The 23856-nt window shown below is 40.7% G+C and overlaps 1 protein-coding gene across 2 annotated transcripts in view; it reads right to left on the reverse strand.

Moving 5' to 3' along the window:
* ALKBH3 (alkB homolog 3, alpha-ketoglutarate dependent dioxygenase) overlaps positions 1 to 23856 on the reverse strand; it is a 36079-nt gene that overhangs the window by 904 nt on the left and 11319 nt on the right. Inside the window, exons 8-9 of one of the 2 annotated variants that reach the window (XM_007181103.3) lie at positions 17668 to 17877; positions 215 to 313 (exon numbers count right to left, since the gene is read on the reverse strand). In XM_007181103.3, the coding sequence (XP_007181165.2) occupies positions 215 to 313; positions 17668 to 17877 (309 nt within the window). Of the gene's footprint in view, positions 1 to 214; positions 314 to 4121; positions 4974 to 17667; positions 17878 to 23856 lie in introns of those variants that run through there. The other variant, XM_057553570.1, reaches the window with a different exon arrangement.

The following is a 23856-nucleotide window of genomic DNA, read 5'->3' on the forward strand; positions in this document are numbered from 1 at the left end:
CGCAAGAAGTTCTAGTGGACACCGCTGCTGTAGAGGGCCATTTTGACTGTCAGTAGAATCAAAACCCCTTGGAAAAGATGTCAGTTTATTGCCTCTTGCTCATTATAAAAGCCACTTGCTTTTCACCACGTCTGATATAGAAATTAATAACCGTAAGCCAGTCAAGAAACTGCCTCTACATGACAGCAAATCCACGTTACTTGCATGTTCTCACCTGCCAGTCTGCTTGGGTGGCTCCTTCCATGAGTAACAAGGTCCCGTGATCCAAGGGTATTTTCACTCTGTCCACATATGTGTAGTCTCCATGCTCTTCCTAGAAAACAGCATTCATTGCGCTGAATTGTTTTGCTTGTGTGATCAAGATGCTTCAACAGAACATGACACTGGTCAAAGAAATGCCAGCCTCCACTCAGCCAGACCGCAGGGCTCCATTTACTGGTTCTGTCACTTGGCGGCTGACTGGCCTTAGGCAGGTTACTTCACCTCTCTGTTCCTGAATTTACTCCCTTGTAAAATGAGGATGACGAGAGTACCTGCCACACAGGGCTGCTGTGAGCCTCAACTTACATATGTGTGAATTACTTGGAGACTGGTACGTATTAGGTACAGCATAACAGCTATTAGTATTAGTATTATCAGCATCCAAAGTGCAGAAAAGCACATTCTGGCCTATGAAGGAATTCAAAGTCATTTATACAATAATTCTTTACATCTGCCTTATTCTGTGCCATGTGTTTTGACACAGTGTTAGGAGAATAGGCTTTCAAACAAGACATGGTGTGATGAGTTTTGACCCCCTTTTCATAATTTATGCTAATTCACTAATTGGTACCTATGTTAAAACTAGTCACAACTCTTCCTATAGCTAGTTTGGTATTTTGGAGATATATTCTTGTTTCTTTCCACAACAGTCAACAACAAGATTTTCTCAAAGAAGGGAGCTCTTCTGTGACCAGAATAGTGCTGCTAAACTGAGACTGGCTGTGTAAGCCTTTGAGAATGGATCGTAACTCCTGAGCACCTAGGATACAAATGCCCGTATTTACACTGCCCCTTTCTTCCAGAACTCAAAGTCAATTCACGTCCAACACGTAATGAAGCCTCCCAGCATGGGCTGCAATATGGCCAACAGGTGGTGTCACTCCTCCTCCACCGCTGACAAAGGGGCACATTAAACAACTTCCTTGCTCACAGCAACAGAGAGCACGTCAAGAATTGAGACCGGGACAGACCCAAGTTTCCTGACTTCTTCACCTCCATTCTGGGCAGATTCGTCCATTCATCTGCTTCACTTCCAATGCAAGAGATTACATTTGGGTTACTACAGGATTAATTTCCCTGCAATGCTGTGTTTATGTTTATTATTGTAGGGATGCTTCTGAGAATGTAACTGTTTACAATGATTTTCCCCAGGAAAATCAAAATCAAAACAAAATGAACTTTCGTAAACAGTCTAGGTTCCAGTCCCCAGCCCTTGGCAGTGACTTTGTCAAGCACTGTCGTAACTTTATAAGCAGAAGATATAAGCAATGTTTGAAATAACTTTTGGTCTCAGTGATTGATTTTGTGTCTGCCATCTTTTGTCTTCCAGTAATAAGTAAGCACCAAAACATTTACCTCTGACCCCTCAGCCAACCAGTGGGAAGGTGACCCTGTCCTCAGGTAGCCCAGCTCCATCTCAGAAAAGCAAAAGGTTGCTCTCTGAAAAAAGTATTCCAGACAGAGGAGACGTATGTTCTACTGAAGAAAAGATATCAGAAGGGATGCATCGTTCATGAGATCAGAGGGTCCAAGGCTCCTTGATTTAGGCTGTAAAGTCAAGGTTCAACACAGCTAGAAACAGAACTGTTGCTGCCCTCTATATAATCCAGAAGTACAACGGGGCCTTAATCTATAAACCAAGCACAGACACTAAGACAGGAGAGTGCAGTGGACAGGAAAGACACTTAACACAACAGGAAGAGAATCCTGAGATGAAGATCTCTTAGAACATTAAAACATTATTGGGATAACATTGCACCTCAACTACACTTCAATTTAAAAAAAGAAAAAAAAACACACTAAGGAGGAAAAGCATGTTCTAGGAAGAAGGAATTGTACGTGCAACAGCCCAGAGGCCAAGAAACCAAGCCCCATCCCGTGTACACAGGTCTGTGAGCCCAGGGAACAGGTGTAAGGAGTAATTTGGAGAAGTTAGAAAAGTTAAGAGCCAGCATTTTCTAATCCAGTGTTGCTCTGCCAGAGCCACTGTAATAAAAGGCAAATTTGATCTCAGAATTCCTCTCCCTTGCTTAAAATACTTTAATGACATCCCAAAGGCTTCAGGATGAAGTTCAAATCCATGAGCTTGGCACCCAAGGCTCTTGATGACCCGCCTGCTCCTTCTCTTTAGTTTCAGCTCCTACATCTCTCTCACGGGCACCCTGTGCTCCAAATAAATGGAACTACTTACGGTTTTCCAAACGTGAAAAAAAAAGCAAACACCATTATTGGGGAGGAGGGAGTGCTAAGGCCAGTGGAAGAGAAGAGGGGAGCACTGTAATTCTACCTGGAAACATGAAGCAGGAATAGACCCAGCAAGTGAAAGAGAATTCCAAATGCAAGAGGGAAATATCAGCATGGACGGAAAGTGACGTTCAGCAGAGCCACATTTCCCTCACTGTTCCTAAGATCTGAGGTTTTCAAATGAGAGAAAGCCTCAGGTTGGTTTGAAACACATTACATCCAGTATAACCATTAGTTGTTCCAAAGAGCAAAAGAGGGTGAGCCTTCACTTGGCAGGGAGCTACTCTCATCAGTCCCTGAAGGGGACAGTGATACCAGGACACTCACAGCGAGAGGTGATGTCATTACTTTGCTGCTTGTTATTTGTTCCTTCCAACACCCTTGGCTTAGGAAGTGCATTCCTAATTCACAGAAGGAGACAGAAAGGAGGGCAGGGAATTCTACCGAGGCAACACAGAGCTCACGAACGCTTCCTTCCCCTGAGACCAGAGCAGCAACAGACCAAAGAGCCACGCTTTAACTTAACCAAGATACACAGAGACTTTTTCCACTGAGGAAGCAGATAAAAGGCCAGAGGAGCTCACGTGGCTAAGCGTAAGGGCTCAGTTGATAAATGGATAAGCGACAGTGGAAGCACAGTTCAGACTGTTTAGAGGAATGCACTCACAGCCATTAAGCATGGTTAAGTTACCCAAACACTGCTCTGTAACCCTTCTGATTTACTCAGGTCTTTCTTCAAAACAAAACAAAACACACCCATTAAAAAGCCATGGCTTAGGATAAAATTTTCCATTCCCGATCCCAGTCAAAAGAAACTTTTAGGGTCACAGTCAGTCTACAGGGTGGGTTTTGCTGTTGATAGTCTTGGTTTCCCACACACTTGAAACCTCACAAGTAGATGGAAAAAGCAAAAAAAAAATTTTTTTTATATTAATGTTAATCAACATTCTCACTCCCTCCCCAACCATAGCATTCAAATGAATTCAAATTCACTTGAATGCTTAATTATAATTTCCAGTGAATGCTGGGGTTTTCCAAAGTTCCACAACTCTCACCAAGATCTCAGCCTATTCAGTTTCCTTTAGAAAAATGTTCTTTAGGGACTTCCCTGGTGGTCCAGTGGTTAAGACTCCACACTCCCAGTGCAGGGGGGCCAGGGTTCAATCCCTGGTCAGGGAACTAGATGCGACATGCCGTAACTAGGAGCCCTCATGTCGCAAATAAAAATCCCGCGTGCCACAACTAAGACCCAGCACAGCCAAATAAATAAATATTTTTTTAAAAAATGCTATTTAGGAAAAAAAAAAAAGCCTGGGTGTGTATTGTTATATCACTACAAACCACCCAACAGATAAGAAATCTAAACATTTTTCTTTTCATTGGAAAGGAAACTTCACACTGTATGAGATCTATGTAGATTTTTCATGTAATTGTGCCTTTCTTGTCCTAAAAAAGGTGTCTTAGAAATTATAGGGTTGGCCAAAAAGTTCCTTTGGTTTTTAAGTAAAAATAAAAGACACTTTTCATTTTCACCAAGAACTTTATTGAACAACGTATTCACCCTTTTGTTCCACTACCTTCTGCCATTTTCCAGGCAACTTCATAATTCCATCTTCCCAAAACTTTTAATCTTTTTGAGCAAAGAATTGTTCCAGGTGCCTTTTACAGTCTTCCAGGGAATTGAAATTTTTTCCATTAAGAGAATTTTGTAAAGACTGAAATAAATGGAAATCTGAAGGTGCAATGTCTGGTGAATACGGCGGATGAATCAGAACTTCCCAGCCAAGCTGTAACAGTTTTCGCCTGGTCGGTCATCAAAGAAACATGTAGTCTCGCACTATCTTGATGGAAGATTATGCGTTCTCTGTTGACTAATTCTGGACACTTTTCGTCAAGTGCTGCTTTCAGTTGGTCTAACTGGGAGCAGTATATGTTGGAATTAATCACTTGGTTTTCCGGGGAGCTCATAATAGAGGACTCCCTTCCAATCCCACCATATACACAACATCACCTTCTTTGGACCAGCCTTTGGTGGGGTTGGCGGCGGTTCATTTTGCTCACCCCACGATCTCTTCTGTTCCACATTATTGTACAGTATCCACTTTTCACTGCCCATCACAATTTGTTTTAAAAATGGAACATTTCCATATGTTTAAGTAGAGAATCGCACGCGGAAATACGGTCAACGTTTTTTTCGCTTAACTTATGTGGAACCCAAACATTGAAGCGATGAACATAACCAAGCTGGTGCGAATGATTTTCAATGCTTGATTTGGATATTTTGAGTATGTCGGCTATCTCCCGCATGGTATAACGTTGATTGTTCTCAATTAACGTCTCGATTTGATCGCTATCAACTTCAACTGGTCTCCCCGACCGTGGAGCATCGTCCAGCGAGAAATCTCCAGCACGAAACTTCAAAAACCACTTTTGATATGTTCGATCAGTCACAGCTCCTTCTCCATACACTGCATGAATAATTTTTTGTTTTTCAGTTGTGTTTTTACCTTTCTTAAAATAATAAAGCATAATATGCTGAAAATGTTGCTTCCCCCATCTTTAATATTAAAATGGCTACACAAAAATTCATCAGTTTTGATTTTTTTTTTAATGCACACTGATATGACAGCTGTCACAATACAATCTAACAAAATTGTTTCAAATGAAGTTAAAGACAACTAAGCGCTACTAGAGCCATCTTATGGAAAAAAACGAACGAACCTTTTGGCCAAGCCAATACAAACATCAGTGCTTGAAAATCATCATTGGCATAGTTTTTTTTTCCTACTATAAAAGTAACATAAGTTCACTAGAGTAACTGACACACTTGTACTTACCTGTTCAATGTCTGCTTTCTTAATCTCTGATAACAAACTCCATGAGGGGAGGGCTATGCTGTCTTTCCCTTTTGAAATACGCTCAATGCCTATCACACATATCAATAAATATGTCCTGAATGACTGAGGAAAAGCACCAAGAAAATATAGAAATCACCTTTAATCCCGTCATCCAGAATTCATACAACACATACACAGGGAATATTCTACACATAAATTGTGCGCTCATTTTTAACATTGTATTGTGAGCATTTTCTACATCTTAGATGTAATGTATTTTTATAATATGGCTGTATAATATTCCTTTGTATGAACACATCCTTCCTCCTTAAAACTCACAAATTATTTTTTGACCACCTACATATGTTAGGCACTATGCTAGTGTTAAAGATATAGCAGTTAGGTATACATGGTTGGAAACAGAGATTTTAATATACCTGTAATACTTTAAAAAAAAAAAGAAAGAAAGAAAAACCTACTGCAAGTAGATCTTGGGCTAAACATCTCTGAGTATATTTCTAGGATATATTCTTTAAAGTGGAATAACTGGATCTAAGGGTATGAACTTGAAGGCACTTTGATTTATACACCAAACTGCTTTAAGAAGGTTGTGGCAATTTATAATTCCAGCAAGAAAATGTGACAGCACCTGCCTTCTGAGCACATCACCAGTACGGAACATTATCAATTGGCAAAAAAAAATTAGGGAAAAATGGCAATTCATTCTTCAAACATAGAGTTCTTTAATTACTAACCAAGTTCACCGTTTTTTCACATGGCTATTTGCTGTTTGCATTTCTTCTACTGTAAACTCTGTTCGTGTCTTTTGTCCATCGTTCTATGGGGTGTTAATGTTTTTCTTATTGATCTGTAACCATGTATAGTAAGATATTTTCCCTTTGTTATACTTTCTATAAATATTTTTTTCATTTGCTATTTGCCTTTTAACTGCATTTATGATATTTAACACAGAATAGCTCAAAAAGTTTTGCAGTCAACTCTACTGATCTTTCTTTGGCTCTCCTTCATGGTTTTTCCCCCATCTTCAGGAAACTTAAATATACAACTGCATTTCCTTTCAGTTAAAAAAAAAAGTCTATATTTTTTAGATTTAACTCTTTAATCCACCTAGAGTTGGCTCCCCACTTCCCTGCCCCAAGTGTCTTTTCATAACAATTTCCAGGTACTTAAACCAAGGCATCCTGCTAGACTTTCTGGACATGATCAACCATGGTGTACGCTGCTAAAGTACCAGGCATGTTAGGGACAATTTGTACCCAGTAGTGCTAATTCTCACCACAACCCTGTAAGGGACGTGATACTCTCCTTTGTATTATAAGCAAAGGAAGCTGGAGGGAAAGTACGTTTCTAAGGCAAAGGGCTGGCTAGAGGCAGGTAGGCAAGTATTTGAACTTAGATCTCTGCCTAGCTCTAAAGCCTTGCTGTCTCTCCAAAGTTCTCTCTCTTTCTTCTGAAATCCTCTAATTATTTCCTATCTGAATTATATGGCACCCTGACTATACTGTAAGGGTCACAAACATCAGCAAGTAGCATAAACAAGGGGCGCGGGCCAGGTGCAACACAGTGGGGCGTGGGGACCATGGAGAACTAGAGAGCACAGGGCCTGCGTGCAGGTGGGAGCCACTCTGCAGCTCCCTCACTGTTCCCCTGGAGTTGCCCCATCTTCTGGGTTTTCCAGGGAAACTGATAACGGGATTTTTACATGAAATCTCCTGAGTTATAAATTTTGGCAACTAACTCAGTTTCTTTAAAAACCCTGGGAAGTATATAAACAAAACAAGTCTGAGGACCAGTTTCCGCTTAAGAGCTGCCCAACTGAGCCGCTGGTGGACCCCTCACATGACTCTTTCTTTTATGCCCATGTCTTATCATCCTATGTAAGCTCCCAAGCAAGGCCACATGTTATCTGCCAGCCTTCTTTGATGCCCCTTTGCCATTCCACATGGTAGTGCCTGAAACAAAGCTCAGGACAGATATGCTGCTTCAAGTATCATATTCTTAATCTCAGTGATCCCAACGCAATCAGAAAAGGCCATGGACGCAAAATATGCTTCCAAACTAATGGTCTTAGTCAACAGTGAGACATCTGGTTTTCCAGGTCATCTCTGATCTCCTACGTGAGCTACTTACTAGAAATTTTTCCATCTTTTTACTAAGAAGATGCTTATAAAAACAAAACACAAATAAGCAGAAAGGTCAAACAAAACAAAGTAGAAGCTGCTACCTGTTTCTCATTTCCCAAACTCACAGGAAGCACCCGACATGCACTAACTATTATTAGTTTCTTCATTGGAGGCATCAGGAAAGGCTTCGAGGCTACAGTGGGCCTTTGAAGCCTGGAGAGGACTTAAGTTAATGAGAAGGTGGAGAGCATGCCTAAGGAGCAAAGACATAGTTCAGCAGAATAGTGCGATCGCACAGGAAACAGTGAGACACCAAAGTTGGTGGGGCATAGATTATGTAAAGATTTGACAGTCTGGCTGAGGAGTTTACATTTACGATTAGTGCCAGTAGGAGCAAATAAAGACTTTTGAGTTGGAAAACAAAGTGATGAAAGCAGTGAACTCAATCTTGGCTCTCTGCTCCTCTTTCTCTATTCTTTTGCCCTGAATTGATAATGGTGCAATTCCATAGCTTTACATACTATCTAGATTATTAGTTTCAATTCAGTTCAACAAATAGTTGTCTGTGCAATGTGGAGCAAGTGATGGAACACGGTGCCTCAGCCACCTCACCTGTACCATGGGGATAACAGCACTATCAACTTGACAAGATTACTGGAGGCTGCATGTAAAGCACTTAGAACAAAGCCAGGCACAGAGTCAGTACTATACACTTGTTATTGATCACCATCCCTTTACTGTTGTTATTGTTGTTGTTATCCTGACAATTCCCAAATGATACCTCTAGCACAGACCTGTCATGTGAAGCCTAGACTTCATAGCCAATGTCCTACTTTACATTTGGAAGTCTCAAGTATCTCGAACATACCATGCAGAAGAAGGAACTCTTGATTCCCTCTACAGACCCTCCCTAAATAAGAGCAAAATAAAATGCAAAACCCCCTGCTCCTTCTCCCTCTGAGTAAACAGCACCTCCATCCACCAACTGCTCAAGCCAGAAACCTGGTTCACCCTCCAAAACATACCTCAAATTCATCCACTTTGTTCTTCCCCACTGCCACCATCTGAGTCCAAATCAGCAGTCTCCCACTAAAAATACTGAAACAACCTTTTATTTAGTCTCCTACTCTTGCCTCTGCCTGAATTATTCTTCACACAGCAGCCAGAGAGCTCTTTTAAAAATATAAACCAGAGCATGTCACAACCTCATTTATTCCCATTGCATTTAGAGTAAAATCTAAATTCAGAGCTCTAACCACAAGTTGTAATTATGTCTCTCCATTCATTTGATTATCTTCTAGCTCTTGTGACATCCATGAGGGCAGGGTCCATGTCTGCCATATTTACTGCTATATCCGCAAAGTTGAGCATAGCACCTGACACATAGTAGGTGCTCAATTAATATTTGTGAGCAGGAGCGGGGCGGGGGAGAGAGAGAAAAAAAAAATGAGCTGTTCCTGAAAATATCTGGCATCTGGATATCAGACAGAACTAGGGAGGAAAGATTAGAATTAAAGATATCAGGGTGGAAAAAGGTCATTTTAGTATTTTAGACGTGTGGTAAAGAGCCTGGAATGAAGCTGCTGTTAGAAGGATAAGTTTTTCAGACATTTCAAGAAAGAACTAAGAAGATTTGGGAATGGAAACAATTAAAATGAGAGAATGGAAAGAACTGAAAATAACTTACAATGTAAACCTGACCAAGAGAATAGTGACATCATGAACATAAACGGCCTTATGGGTGGGTGAAACTGGGGAGTTTTCTGAGAGAACAACAATAAATCTAATTTTACAATTTCAGGTTAGACGTCACATGCTGTTATAAGTGGAAATGTCTCGTGAACATGTACAAAGTGATGACTAGAACCTGAGATAAAGTCAAAGCTGGAAATAAGATCCAGAAGTTGTTCCACCAAAGAAGAAATGGTTGAAGTCATAAGAACAAATGAAATCCCATTTATTTACTTATTCAACAAAATACCGCCCCCCCCCGACATACACACACACACACACTCACACACACACACACACACAGTGCTAATGCTGGGACGTAATGATAAACAAGACAGAAGTGGACCTTGCCTATACAGCATTTACAATCTACTGCTAGCTCATAATTTCCTAAAAGGTAATGTAGACAAAGATAACAGAATCGAAGACAACCTTGAATATCCATATTTAAGGGGCATAAAGGGAAAAATACCTCAAAGGAGGCAGAGAAGTAGCAATGAGAAAAGTGTGAGAATAGCTAAGATAATATAATATTTCAGAAGCCAATAAGAGAAAGAAAAGGCAGCTAACAGATGGCTAAGTTTCAGGCAGAGAGGTGCTGGACACTGGTGACCAACGTTACAAAGAAGAGGAGAATGATGACTGAGAAAAGGCCAGAGTACTCGCTCTTTAGGACAGTGGTATAGTATATTAGCAGTGTGGTGGGATGGAGCTAGAGAGCAGGTGTTCCAAAAGTAAGTTAAGTCGTAGGCAAGGGAAACTGCAGATAGAGACAACTTATCCCAGAATCCGTGCTTCAAAATCAAGAAAAAACCAAGATGTTAGAGTGCCTGCAGAATCAAGCAAAGGGTTTTCTCAAGATGGTAACAGATAGAATAGGAATTTCCCTAGCTCTCCAGTCCAAGAATCAGATACATGGTAGAGCTGCTTGACAAGTATGGTCAAGGCTTTTTTGCAAACTGAAATGATATTTGAAAACTAAATGCCAGCATGTGCTACAGCTACTTAGCCTGCTGGAGCCAAGTGTCCCTTTAATTGCCCTACCTCCCAACCTATGGCCATGCCAAAATGTTCCCCTCTCCTCTTTTTTAATCATTTCTTTCCAGCTTGTTTTCCCAAGCAAATTGTGGTGTTGCTTTGCCCTTGAGAACCTGGCTGGCTTCTAGACGGCTTCATCGATCATCAAAGCTTGCAGCTATATTTGGACAGAAAAGTTGTTCCTACAGCGCTGATGTAAGAACACAGCTGGATTTTTTGTTCATAGTGGTAATGTATCTTTTAAATCTGACATAAATAAAACATATTAGTTATGGAAATTATGGAGACAGAATAAAGCTAGGACCCCACAAAGTCATCTCTACAGTTAGTCTGCTGACTCAAACCACGCTTGCAAAGATGGCATCCTCAACATCAATCTGAAAAACATTACTTTAGAAAAAGAAGCAGCTGTTTCTGAAATAAGATCTGCTAAAGTTAGAGGCTAGCTGGAAAAACATAGATTTGAAATGACCGAGGTTATCTGTTCAAAACAGTTTTGAGCTCGCTTGTCACACACAAATCTTTGGGTTTTTATCAAACTCTTTTCCTGACTTTTGACATGGATTTGGCATGGAAGGTTCTAGCGAGGTGAGGGAGAATACTAAGCACGAGGGACTGGCACGTGCAATCAATCATCCTATGCCGGGCGAACCCAGTGAATGTAAAAGGCAAATGCAGTTTACAGTGAAACACCTGCCGACAGCGTTTGTTGTTCAGATTTGTTGTTGATATAGTATCGGCGGTGGGGTGGGGGTCAGAAGTTACTGAATTTAAGCAAAAACAAGCTTGGCTTTACACTGACTGTTACAGTCATTCTAGCCACACTGAATGTGCCTTAATGTAATGAAGATGCCATTCTTGGTGACATAATGTTTCCAAGAAATGCAACTTAAAGGAACTGCTATTTTGAAGGAGCTTCCACTCAACACTGTAGCACCAGAAATAAACACTCCCCTTCCTCGAAGAGCATACAGAACAAATTCCATGAAGCCTGACATCCAGCTGACCCCAGTCACCAGCAAAAGTGCAGGGTTCTCCAGTCATCCATTCAATCAGAACATTCATTCCCAAACCATTCCGGGACATAACCTGATCAGACATAATCTCCCACACCCACCCCTGCGCCCTTCCACTGTGTCCGCTGGAATTCTCATTCAGTGATGAGCAAACACCCCCCTAGATCCTCAGCCTCATGTGCTCTGAAGGTTCCCTCTACTTCCTTGTCCTAATCAGGAACTAGGTCCCTCCAGAAGATTCCAAATTCCCTGAAACTCTCTCTCCTGTGGAAGCTGATCACGTCTCTCATATCTATAGAGCCAGGGGATACTCCTTATTAACACTTTCAGACCATTATTCCCATGCCTCTCTTAAAAATACCTGCTCCTCTGAGCTCCCGTCATTAAAGCTGTCCACCTCCCTTCTTCTCTGCCTTGGTCCCAGGAAGTATAACAACCTCCTAATTGGTCTCCTGGCTTCCCCTCTTGCTCCTATCTAGCCCGAGCCCCACACAGTAGCAACTGACCTTGTAAAATTTCAATCGGAACATGTCACTCTTCTGCTTAACACATTTCAATGGCTTCCTGATGTACTTAAAATAAAATCCGCTCCTTCCTGAGGCGCATGAGTCTCCGCATGCTCTGGCGCTGCCCCGCTCCTCCCATCTCATCACTTGCTACTCTCCTCGCTTGCTCACTCTGCTCCACTGTGGGGCCTTCTCCTCCTTCCTCAAACTCACTAAGCTCTTTTCTGCCTCAGCTAAGCAGTCACCCACCATGAAAATGTGGCTTATGAAAGACGGAAAAATTACCAGAAGGCTTAGGAACAGTTTTTTAGAGTATGGCAAAGTGGAGAGAAAAAAACTCTACCATCGGGACAACGTTTAAAAAACAGTCTGCAAGCAGATCCCATACCTAATTGGGGCACACAGAAACTTGACGAATCACTTTGGAAAAGGTTGTTCTCCCAAGACTAAAAGTACTATCGGTGGCAATACGAAACTGGGAGGCTCTCTGCAAAAATTAATTATTCCCAGTGGCAGTCAGGACACGGATTCTAGCCTGAGACAAGGCCCCAAGGAAGCAAATGATGATTCCAACTCCCAAAAGATCTCGTGTCGGTAGAGAATTCAGGTCCTACCAGGACTATTTATCTTTATCTGCTTAAACATGCACAAATTAATTTCCCACTCACTCACTCACGCTCTCCAAACCACTGCATGACCCTACAGCTAGGAGCTCAAAAACTCAGTCACCATTCCTGACCCACAGGCCACTTTACCCTCTCAGAGTCTCCTTTGTACTCCCTCAGTGAATGCCATTATTCACAGTCCAAGGCAAACTTGGAGGTTGGCTGTTCATTTTCTTTTTCAATTTCCACATCTGAAAGTCACCGTAGCAACCACCATTTATAACAGCTTAAAAATTCACTGATTACTGCAACAACTTTCATGGTGCCTTTCACGGGAAAACTTCTCTATTACTCCCATAAAGTAGTTCCCAATTATCATCCCCATTTACAAAAAAGGAGTAAGTATAAATGAGGCGGATAAGTGCTTTTTACAAACGTCAGTAACAGAAATAGGAAACAAAACCTGATTTTCTAAACTTCATTAGGGAATGTATTAAAAAGATGATGGTTATCAACAATTTCTTTCAGGTAGGTCTTGTAATTTCTCAGAACAGATGCTGTAATCAGAAGATGGACTAATGAGAAGTGTGGATGCCCGGAAGAGCCTCAGCGGGGGTTCTGGCTGAGGTGGCAGTTCAGTCACCACTCCATGAAATACTACACAGTCCAGTTCATCCAATTTTCAAATGTCAGCTAGTCAGTTTATATTATTTTGGATTCCAATATCCTCACTTCTTCCACAGTCCTGGAAAAATATTGGTATTTATGATCAAACTGACCTTTTCATACTCCACTCTTCCCAGTAGTGTGTAAAAAACCAATTAGCAAGGGAGGTACTAGGAACCCAAACGCACTGGGAACTCTCAGAACCTCTACCATTACAAGTGGTTTTACAACCATCTCTTTTGGTGATATGAACAGAGTTCACATCCTTCAGAAGGTGCTAGAGAGAGGAATCGTTAGAGAAATGTCCAACTGGCCTCAACTCAATCACCTCAAGATGGACAGAAGCCCCTCACGTTTTCAGGATTCAGCTGATGAAGGACAGAGCTTACGCACGGGTAATTTTCTACAAAACAAGGCTTTTGGTATCCAAACCTTCAGTGCATCACAAACTTCCTATTATCTAATACCCACACCCCCCAACTCAGCCATCACTGTTTCTATGGTAACCGACAGAGAAATAGCAGCCTGCCAAATGGCTTTTGTAGTTCCTTTTCCAGCTTGTTTTTCAGTACAGAATTAAAACTATACTGGGAAAAGAACCAGACTAATCTTTACAACAGGGACATGATGCAGTTTGAAAAGTACAACTGGGTTTGGGACACGAGTGTAGAAAAGCTTTAATGAGCCCAGCTTGGGAGAATAAAAAAAGGTTCTTGGGGCTTCCCTGGTGGCGCAGTGGTTAAGAATCCACCTGCCAATGCAGGGGACATGGGTTCGAGCCCTGGTCCAGGAAGATCCCACATGCCACGGAGCAACTAAGCCCGTGCACCACAACTACTGAGCCTGCGCTCTAGAGCCCGGAAGCCACAACTACTGAAGCCCGCGCTCCGCAACAAAAGAAGCCACCACAATGAGAAGCCCGCGCACCACAACGAAGAGTAGCCCCCGCTCGCTGCAACTAGAGAAAGCCCTTGCGCAGCAACGAAGACCCAATGCAGCCCAAAAATAACTGATTCACTTTGTTATAAAGCAGAAACTAACACACCATTGTAAAGCAGTTATACTCCAATAAAGATGTTTAAAAAAAAAAAAAAAAGGTTCTTGGTTTCTAAAAAATGTCTACTGAGGTATATTTGGAAAGCTTTACTTTCGTCTTAAGACAGTGTATCCTGACATTGGCCTGAAGATGGATATGATGCTATTCATTCAGGTTTAACTGAATTAACAAAAGAAGGGATGGGGTGAATGGAAGAGCAAGTCTACTGTGCCCCCAAGTACCTTATTATCATTAAAGGAAGTGGTAACTGACTCTAAAATCAACATGAATGAGCAGGAGTTGACAAACCTGGACTAGAGGACAGGGAAACGAGGATCGGCATCTTGGAGGCGTGAATGTTTAATCCCAGGGGTGACGCATGCATGAAGCTGCCTGAGCCAACTGCATGAATCAGAGGGGCACTGATGCTTAGGAAACAAAGGTCTCCTTACCATCTCAGCACAGCGAGAAATTGTTAGGAGTGCAATGTGTGGAACTGGGGCAGCTTTCAGAAGATCAGCAGCTACAGAGAACTACTACTTAAGGTGCCAGACTGCAAAACAAACAGCTGCTGCAGGGGTGGAGGAGTTTGAATGTTAAAAAAAAAAAAACAGGCTAATTCTCTTTGAAAGTGGCCCCAAACAGATGCTTTTCTGTCTCAAAACTGCATACTTGAATGAAGTACAGGCAATCTCACGATTCCTCTATGTCAGCTTTAGGTGAGAAACTTTGACTCAAGTCAAGCAGATATTACCTTCTTCTCCTCTGATAGTTTAAAACTAACTGAATTTTGAAAGAGATGCCCTCCCACAACCTCTAGCACACTCCAAATGTCTTGATGACAGACATGAAAATTACAGTCTATAGTGGCATAGCGAGACAGGTTCCTAGGAGCTACAGAAAGTCAAGACTCCTACAAATTCCACACAGAAGACTAATTTATACTTTCTATTTTATGCTTTTACTTTGAGTTGTACAATATGAATCATAAGCCATGTTCTCAAAGCTATCACCACAGTTGAGAAAGAAAAGTAGACTGATTTGCAATAAACTTTTCCTTTCAATCCTTCAGAAAAGGGATCATTATCCTGTGATAAAGAGGATGTACTCTAAGATACATTTCCAAGGATGTCAACTCAAAGAAAGGCTTCTGCACTTCAAGTTTAGCTAGATTTGTGGAGCCCAAGATTTTTAAAATCTGTTAAAGAAACTTGAAGAAATCCTTCCAAAAGTTTAAACCTGGGTTTTGATTATCCAAGAACGGACTTTATGGGTTCTGGAGGAAAAAAGTAATTTTTAAACTGTATTCACTAATGCATGATTATAATTTCCCCATCTTAAACAAAAGCCAGATTTGAAGGAATACACAACTGCATCAAATTCAATCATAGTTAAGACTATGCTGGAAGCCAAAACTTATTAGAGTCAGTAACCTGACATACTGACACATTTATATTTCTTCCCAAATCTGTTTCCTCAGCCAACTTTGTTTCAGACAAATTTTCTGACTTGTCAGATGTGTAGTTTCATCAAATCAGCTACCATAGTTATAGTGCAGATTCCCCTGCTACTAGTGGACAATTAAAGGGACTTAACCACATTTTCAGTGTTTCATGGCCTGTGCTTTCACTCATGTTCACCAAAATGCTAAGTGGTAGTTATATTTTCCATCCACACACGAACCTATAACATAACTGAAATAGCTCTTGATCACCATGAATACGTTTTTATATGAGAAAATGAAGACCTTCAACTGCCTAGAGGGGAAAAGGAATAGCGGTATTCTGGGCACCGGAACATTGTTAACGCTTAATAGTTGGAAACTGCTGGTACAGCAAAATTAATTATCCAGAAAGCATGCTTTAGGAATTTTTAAGCTTAAAATCTATAAACAGGCCAAAAATGTTTTTAAAAAGGGATGATGGTGGTGGTGGTGAATGTACGTGTACAGAGAAGCAGTAACTGAATACTTAAATACTTGGCAACAAAGAAAATAAGAGCAAAGACTCGGATTACACCAAAGATTACATTGGACACACTACAGCTTGTTTTCCAATCAGAAAGCTGGACGGATAACTCTGGGAGGGAGGCAGAGCACTAGCACGGGCCAGATCAGGAGCTCCAGGAGGGGAAAGATGACTTCACCTTACTTATCCATTGCTATAGCCCCAGCTCCCAGGACCATGCCTGGCAAAACGTTTGTGTTCTATATGCCTGGCTTGAGAAGAGGGTCTGAAGTTTAAAATGAGACACGTGGTGTTTCTCCACTATTCATACAACAGGAGACTTATTAAGGGCGGGATGAATTCTTCACATGTGTGAACTTGGGATTTAACTGAGTGGAAGCCTACATATGAAAGCGTAACCATACCTTGCTTCTCAGGTGGTACTCCCTGGTACATGAGAAGGCTGACTGCCAATGAAACCGTGAAGGCTATTCAAAGTGCTCAGGGAGCAAGTTCACTCAGTAAGTCACTGGCAACTGACAATCCCCCACTAACACAGACTAAAGTTTCTGTGCAAACAAAAGCAAAGAAAACCCAGTCAACAGAAAATATACCAATGAAAGGTGCTTAATGGCATAAATGCAAAACAACACAATATGCTTCAAAATTCCATGCTTGGAAACCCAAATACATGTCAGAAAAACAGCCCAAAGAAGTATATCTGATGGAGAAGAGACACAAGCACTGACTGCCTGATAATTATGTGGTCTAGATTAGGTCATACTCAAAACACAGCCTTGTAGGCCTTCCACACTGACTGGGTCTGGTTTAATGTTATAAACAAAATGACTGGGAACCTTGGTTAGAAAAAAAACATAAATCCTGGAAATAAGATAATTTGGTAGAGATTTGCTTTTAGAGTTTCTACTATCCTTCTATCTACCTTAGTCCTAAAGTTCTACACTTTTTGATTTAAAAACACTAATAGCCCTCATATCCCTCAAATGTCTTGTAATATAGGTAAGAGCTGGGCTGGACAACTAAAGTTATTCTACAGTTTAGCCACTGCTTGTCTGATAACCTGGCTTGAATTTCCTCTCTGAAAGAGTTTCAGAGCCATCTGGATCTCAGGAACAGGCTAAGAAGGCAATGAGGATGCACATGATGCTCTCTCACAAAACAGAGGCAACACTGCCATGAGGAACACTTACTTAAGATTTCAGGGGTATCTTCCTTGAGACTCCCTTCTTTGCCTCCTTGCCCCCACTAACTTGAACCTTGCCTTTATAAGCCCTCCTTCCTAGCATTTATCATAATTGCAATTACTTGAGTAATTAGTAGTATCTGTATCCCCCCGTTTCCACGTGGACAGGGACCATGTCTGTCCTTTCCACCAATGCAAATAAGCCTCTAGCACCTGGCACGCGGCAGGCGATTTCTGTTGCATAAGTAAATGAATGAATGGCTTCTCTGGAAGTCAAAAGTTAACCATGGGGCAAGCAATCAGTTGAAAATGTTTCATCAACAAAACACATACTCCAATCCCCTAAATCTGAAAACAGGAGCCTTTTAGGAGCTCAGTTATTTTCACAGAAAATTAGATGGCAGGAGGAACATAGAATAAATAGACTACTCACTGGTGGGGGCTTCTTTCTCATCTCAAACATGCGTGTGGCACCAAAACTGAGTGAAGCAATGATGGGGCACCTCCCCAGCGAAGGTTCGTCATCACTATGCCAGTCCACGCCGTCCTTCTCATTTCGGTAGAGATTGCAGAGCAAGGAGTTGAAGGTGTGGCCAGTGTTCTCTTCAATTTGGTTCTTCAGCACGAGCAGCACAGGATGCCACTGCATTCAACAGGCCAAGAAAAGGGGCAGAGACAGTTCACGTAAGACACAAGGTGGCAGCCACGTGGAAAAACAGGCAGTGCGAAATCAGGCATGTTATAAACAGGGGCAGGAAATAAGCAAACCACCAGAAACGTAATAAACGTAAGCCTAGAAGAGTAGTTTAATTCTCTCCTGTTAGTTCTATTTTGAAGCAAGCTGACCTCTACACTTTTATTAAGGTACTAAATTTGGTACAGAATGCCATGAAGACCAGGCCTATCCACCCATCTCATCCTTTCCACGTTAAATATGTGACGCTCGCAGAGAAGCAACTGTCGATACACTCAGGGCAGTAGCCTCAGTAAGTCACTGAGGCAGCGTGTGGAGCAGTAAGCCTGGTTTGTCACCACAGCTGACGGGCCACCAAGAGTTAGCAGATGCAGACTGAAGTCTGAGGAGTGAAACAACTCTCCTGCTGGGTGGCCCTCTGTTCCATTCCTATTTTATCATGAATGGCAGAACTGCTCTTTAAAAAAAATATTTAATATTTCCAGAGTGGCAAACTTCCTAAAAACAGAACCTAGAGGGGAAAAACATTCTACAGAATGGAATCATAACATGGCTGTGAACTACAGAAGATTTTAAACAGAGTCCACAGCGCTGCCTCCTGAGCACCGAGTTCACCTCTGTTTATATGCGGCGCTCAGCATCTTGCCACACATACTTTAGGAAGCTATGACCCCTAAGCTTAGGTTGTAGTTGGGGGCTACAATCAGCACAGCTCATACCGGTTCTTGTTTGAACTCTATGTCCTGCCTCCAGGAAACCTCAAGTGCTTTACAGAGCTTCCTGGAGAACAGGAGTTCTCACACCGCTGGCAAAGATTACTGAGGTGGGAATTCCCTGGAGGTCCAGTGGTTAGGACTCCGTGCTTTCACTGCTGAGGGCCCAGGTTCAATCCCTGGCCGGGAAACTAAGATCCCGCAAGCCGTGAGGCACGGCCAAAAAAAAAAAAAATTATTGAGGGCCCCAAAGAACTTCTGTATGTATGGGTTATAGCTACAATAGTTACCATACTAAAAATTAAAACTAAAAAAAATTTTAATTTTTGGTTAATTCATTTAAAAAATAACAACCTCATTACATGTTAACGTAAGTATTATTTTATGAAAATTAACTATTTTCCAATACAAAAAATTGGTGAGAAGAGTGGCACTGTTTTGCAAATCTCTTTAATGTCTGACTTAATAGAAGAGTTGATTCTAATATCTGCTTCTGCATTTAATCTGTTACAATATGTTATTTCTGTTGAAGCATACGAAGAAAACTGCCTTCACACAGGTATGTAGTTAGAAAAAGGAAGAATCTTTTATAGCCTTTTCAAATAATTGTAAATATTCTTTGACATTACACCAAAACTCAACTGAACTGATTTCTTAAAGGTTAGATGCAATGAGGAATCTGAAACTATATCAACAAACTTTTCATATTGTTACATCTAAATCCACTGGTCTAGCTTGCACTTTGAATGGATGTTTTAATCTTGCATGATTCTGTAACATCAAGCATTGGTCATTTGGAAAATATTGGCTCACTGAGTTATGCAGACCCTTTTAATACTGACATATTTCATTATACAATATCAAAAAATCATCTCCAATATCAAAAGATCAAAAAACCACTGATCTCTTCAGAAAAAGCTAAGTAAAGGGAAGAGGTCAGGCTCAAGGTGGTAGATATGAGTTTTTCCAGAATTCCTAATATTTCCTTGAAATCTCAACTTTTATCATTAGTGACAAATCTTGTCCATTATTTTCCTGGAAGTGACACTTCATTCATTTTTGAGAAAATGTCTGCTGAATACTCAAGTCTGAATAACTAGTCTGTGTGCCAGTTGCTCTTCCAAGTAAAATGGTCCATGATAAAAGTAGCTCGTTCAGCTTACAGCTTAAACAATCACACAAGTGTTTTTCCTCGACAACCATCATACTTGGTTTGTAGCAGGAGTGCCTTATGCATACTTTCCATTTCATCAAACAATTAAAAAAGATCAAGACTTAATAAAACTAATAGTGCTTAGTGCTTCATCAAGGGACATCCTTAAGTGAAATCAGCATTTTTTTTTGTTTTTGTTTTTACTGGAAGTGCAGGTAGTAAAGAAAACAATGATTACTAGTACAGTTTGGTGGCAATGTCTTGATTCATGCTAAGGCACCGGCAATTTTATTCACCATTACTTTTGTATCACCAGCGCAAATTCAACACAGTGAAAAATGTCACCTAGTCTTAGCATTACCATAAAAATAACTTTGACCTTGTGGATTCCCAGAAAGAATTTCGTGGACTTCCTCCAGGGATCTACAGACTCTACTTTAAGAACTGCCACTTTAAAGAAGCCCTTCAAGGACTTCCCTGGTGGCACAGTGGTTAAGAATCCGCCTGCCAATGCAGGGGACACGGGTTCGATCCCTGGTCCGGGAGGATCCCACATGCCGTGGAGCAACTAAGCCCGTGTGCCACAACCACTGAGCCTGCGCTCTAGAGCCCATGAGCCACAAGTACTGAGCCTGCGTTCTACAGCCCGTGAGCCACAACTACTGAGCCTGCGCTCTAGAGCCCATGAGCCACAAGTACTGAGCCTGCGTTCTACAGCCCGTGAGCCACAACTACTGAGCCTGAGCTCTAGAGCCCGTGTGCCACAAGTACTGAGCCTGCGTTCTACAGCCCGTGAGCCACAACTACTGAGCCTGCGCTCTAGAGCCCGTGCGCCACAGCTACCGAAGCCCGCATGCCTAGAGCCCGTGCTCTGCAACAAGCGAAGCCACTGCAATGAGAAGCCCGCGCACCGCAACGAAGAGCAGCCCCCGCTCGCCACAACTAGAGAAAGCCTGCACACAGCAACGAAGACCCAACGCAGCCAAAAATATAAATAAGTAAATTTTAAAAATAAATAAATAAAATAAAAATAAGGAACCCCTTCAAAGTCCACGTTCTATGTTTGAAAGCAAAGAAATGGATGTTCAGCAAAGGAAAGCATAATGTCATTATAAGGTATATCCCGTGACTATTGTCAGGTAAAACTTCCAGGGAGCATATGTGGAAATCACTCAGCTTCCTTGTCACATGGAAATCATGGTAAAAGCTGGCATTCCTTGTTATGGATATTAGCATTACATTCTAAGCAGAGAATTTTATTTATTTATTTTATTGAAGTAACACTGGTTTATAACATTATATAAGTTTAACGTGTACAACGTTATATGGGTTGGCCAAAAAGTTCGTCCGGGTTCTTCCAATATTTCTATTTCTATATACCATACTGCGTGCTCACCACCAAAAATTTAGTTTCCATTCATCTCCATACAGTTGACCTCCTTCATCCATTTTGCCCCTTCCCCTCTGGTAACCACCACTCTGTTCTTTGTATCTACATGTTTGGTTTGTTCATTTATTTTATTAGATTTTTATATTCCACATATGAATGAAATCATACGGTATTTGTCCTTCTCCACCTGACTTAATTAACATAATACCAGCAAGGTCCATCCATGGTCTCACAAATGCTAAGAGTTCATCTTTTTTTAAATGGCTGAGTAGTATTCCATTGTATATATATACCACATCTTCTTTATTCATTCATCTGTTGATGGGCACTTAGGTTGTTTCCATATCTTGGCTATTGTGAATAATGCTGTGATGAACGAACACAGGGGTGCACATATCTTTTCAAATTAGTATTTTCATATTCTTTGTATACATAACCAGAAGTAGGATAGCTGGATCATATGGTAGCTCTACTGTTAATTTTTTGAGGAATCTTCACACTGTTTTCCATAGTGGCTGCACCAACTTAAATTCCCACCAACAGTGTATGAGGGTTCCCTTTTCTCCATAGCCTTACCAGCACTTGTTATTTCTTGCCTTTTTGATAATAGCCATTCTAGCAGGTACGAGGTGATATCTCACTGTGGTTTTGATTTGCATTTCCCTAATAATTAGTGATGCTGAGCATCTTTTCATGTTGTCCATTTGTATGTCTTCTTTGGAAAAATGTCTATTCAGCTCCCCTGAGAAGAGGATTTAAAAAAATAAACAGCAATAATAACAGACAAAACTCAGATCAAGAAAACAAATGTTATTAAACTAACATAGGTTAGTTCAAGAGAATAAGTTTCAAAGTAAAATTCCATAATAATGTTAGCAAGCTGTATTTCCTATTTATTTTATGACTTAAGTTTATCTTCATGGGGATAAAGATCAGATGCTAGAATTATACACTTAACAAGAAACACAAGAATGTAAAGGAGGATGATGAGAGCTTTTCGGCAATGTGACTGAGAAACTAATTAGCACTTCCTTGACTTGCTTAGGGACTGAGCACTGTGAAAACACCAAGTCTGCATTATGTTTCTAAGTGGATATATATTTTTTCTTGGTTATTTTTGGTGGTGAAGGAGAAAAGGAGAAAAAAAGGAAATAATGAACTAGAGGATTAACTTAGACTCTCCAACCAATACTCTATATACAGATCCCTCAGAAGTAAATGTCTATATTAAAATTCAGAGTCATCTCACTGTTCAGTGAATACATTCTATCCTTAAAAGACATCTGAGGAAATGAGTATGAGAAAATATGAATCACAAATGTAAAAGGGCCTATTCAGTGGATTTCAAACAGTGTTTTGTAGAGACATAGGTACCACAGAGATGTCTCTGGGATCACAGCAGGAGAAAGGAGAGGTCAAGCTGGGAGGACTGCAAGTCAGTCGAGATACTCTTTTATTTTCATACATTGGGTTCATACAAGATTTAGTTTGAAAAAAGACTAAAAGGAGTTTAATTACCCATGGTTGAATCTTTTCCTGTGCTATGGGATACTAAACTTGAGGTAATAACAGCTTTAAACTAGTACCCCCAACACATATATACACATTAGGGAATCCCCCCTGAAAAAAAATCTGAGGCATCACTTTTGACTTTGTTCCAGATGGTATACAAACTAAATTTATTAGCAATAAATGCAAAGTTATGAGCCAGCCAAATTCAAATTAAAAAACTCTAATTTGACAACCTTAATATCCAACAAAAGAGGCTTGCTTGAATAAATATGCTACACATAGATTATGGAATACTACGTCCTATTAATACAATGTTGTAAAAGAATAATGATACTAAAATATGTTAATGATATAGTAAAATGAAGTGTAGTATACAAATAATTGATTTTATTTTTATAGAAAAATTCTCTACATATATTTGCCTACAAAAAAGAAAAAAAAGACTGGAACCAAAATATCAGGTGGAACTATTATCCAAAATTTTAATATTCTTCATACTTATCTATAGCTTCTAGATTTTCAATAACAGACACATATTACTTATATTATAAGAAAAGGATTGTCATTTAAAAAATTCTTTTGAAGAGTTGTCAAAATGTCCCCAAGCATAAGTGGTCACTCAACTCAGCAGATCTTTGTGCCTTATGTTTATTCTAAAGCAGTGGTTCTCAACCAAGGTCAATTTTGACCCCTGGCAGATGTCTGGCAACGTCTAGAGCCATTTTTGGTTGTCACGACTGAGTGAGGGGTGCTTCTGGCAGCTCGTGGGCAGAAGTCATGGATATTGCTAAACATCCTACAATGCACAGGATAACCCTAACAAAGAATTATCCAGCTTGAAATGTCAGTAATACCGAGGTTGAGAAATCCTGTTCTAAAAGATTAACTAGAATGAATAAGAACTTCTTCCTCACAGGCTGTTTAATCCTCAGCTTCTCTGCTATGACTGTTGACAAGAAGATAAACTAATTCTGACAGAAACATGGCCATCAGTCTATGCTGGATTGGCCTAATTCAATTCTCTTCATGTTTCCAAGTCAACTTCAGATATAGAGGGTCTCAACGTTTTCCTGGATCACATTCTAAATGCAGCTGTAGAAACCAGAGCATACAGCTATCTCTTTATGTGAAAAAGCCATGTTCCCTTCAGTCAATATTTT

The sequence above is a fragment of the Balaenoptera acutorostrata genome, chromosome 9, assembly GCF_949987535.1.
Source record: "Balaenoptera acutorostrata chromosome 9, mBalAcu1.1, whole genome shotgun sequence".
Lineage (NCBI taxonomy): Eukaryota > Metazoa > Chordata > Mammalia > Artiodactyla > Balaenopteridae > Balaenoptera > Balaenoptera acutorostrata.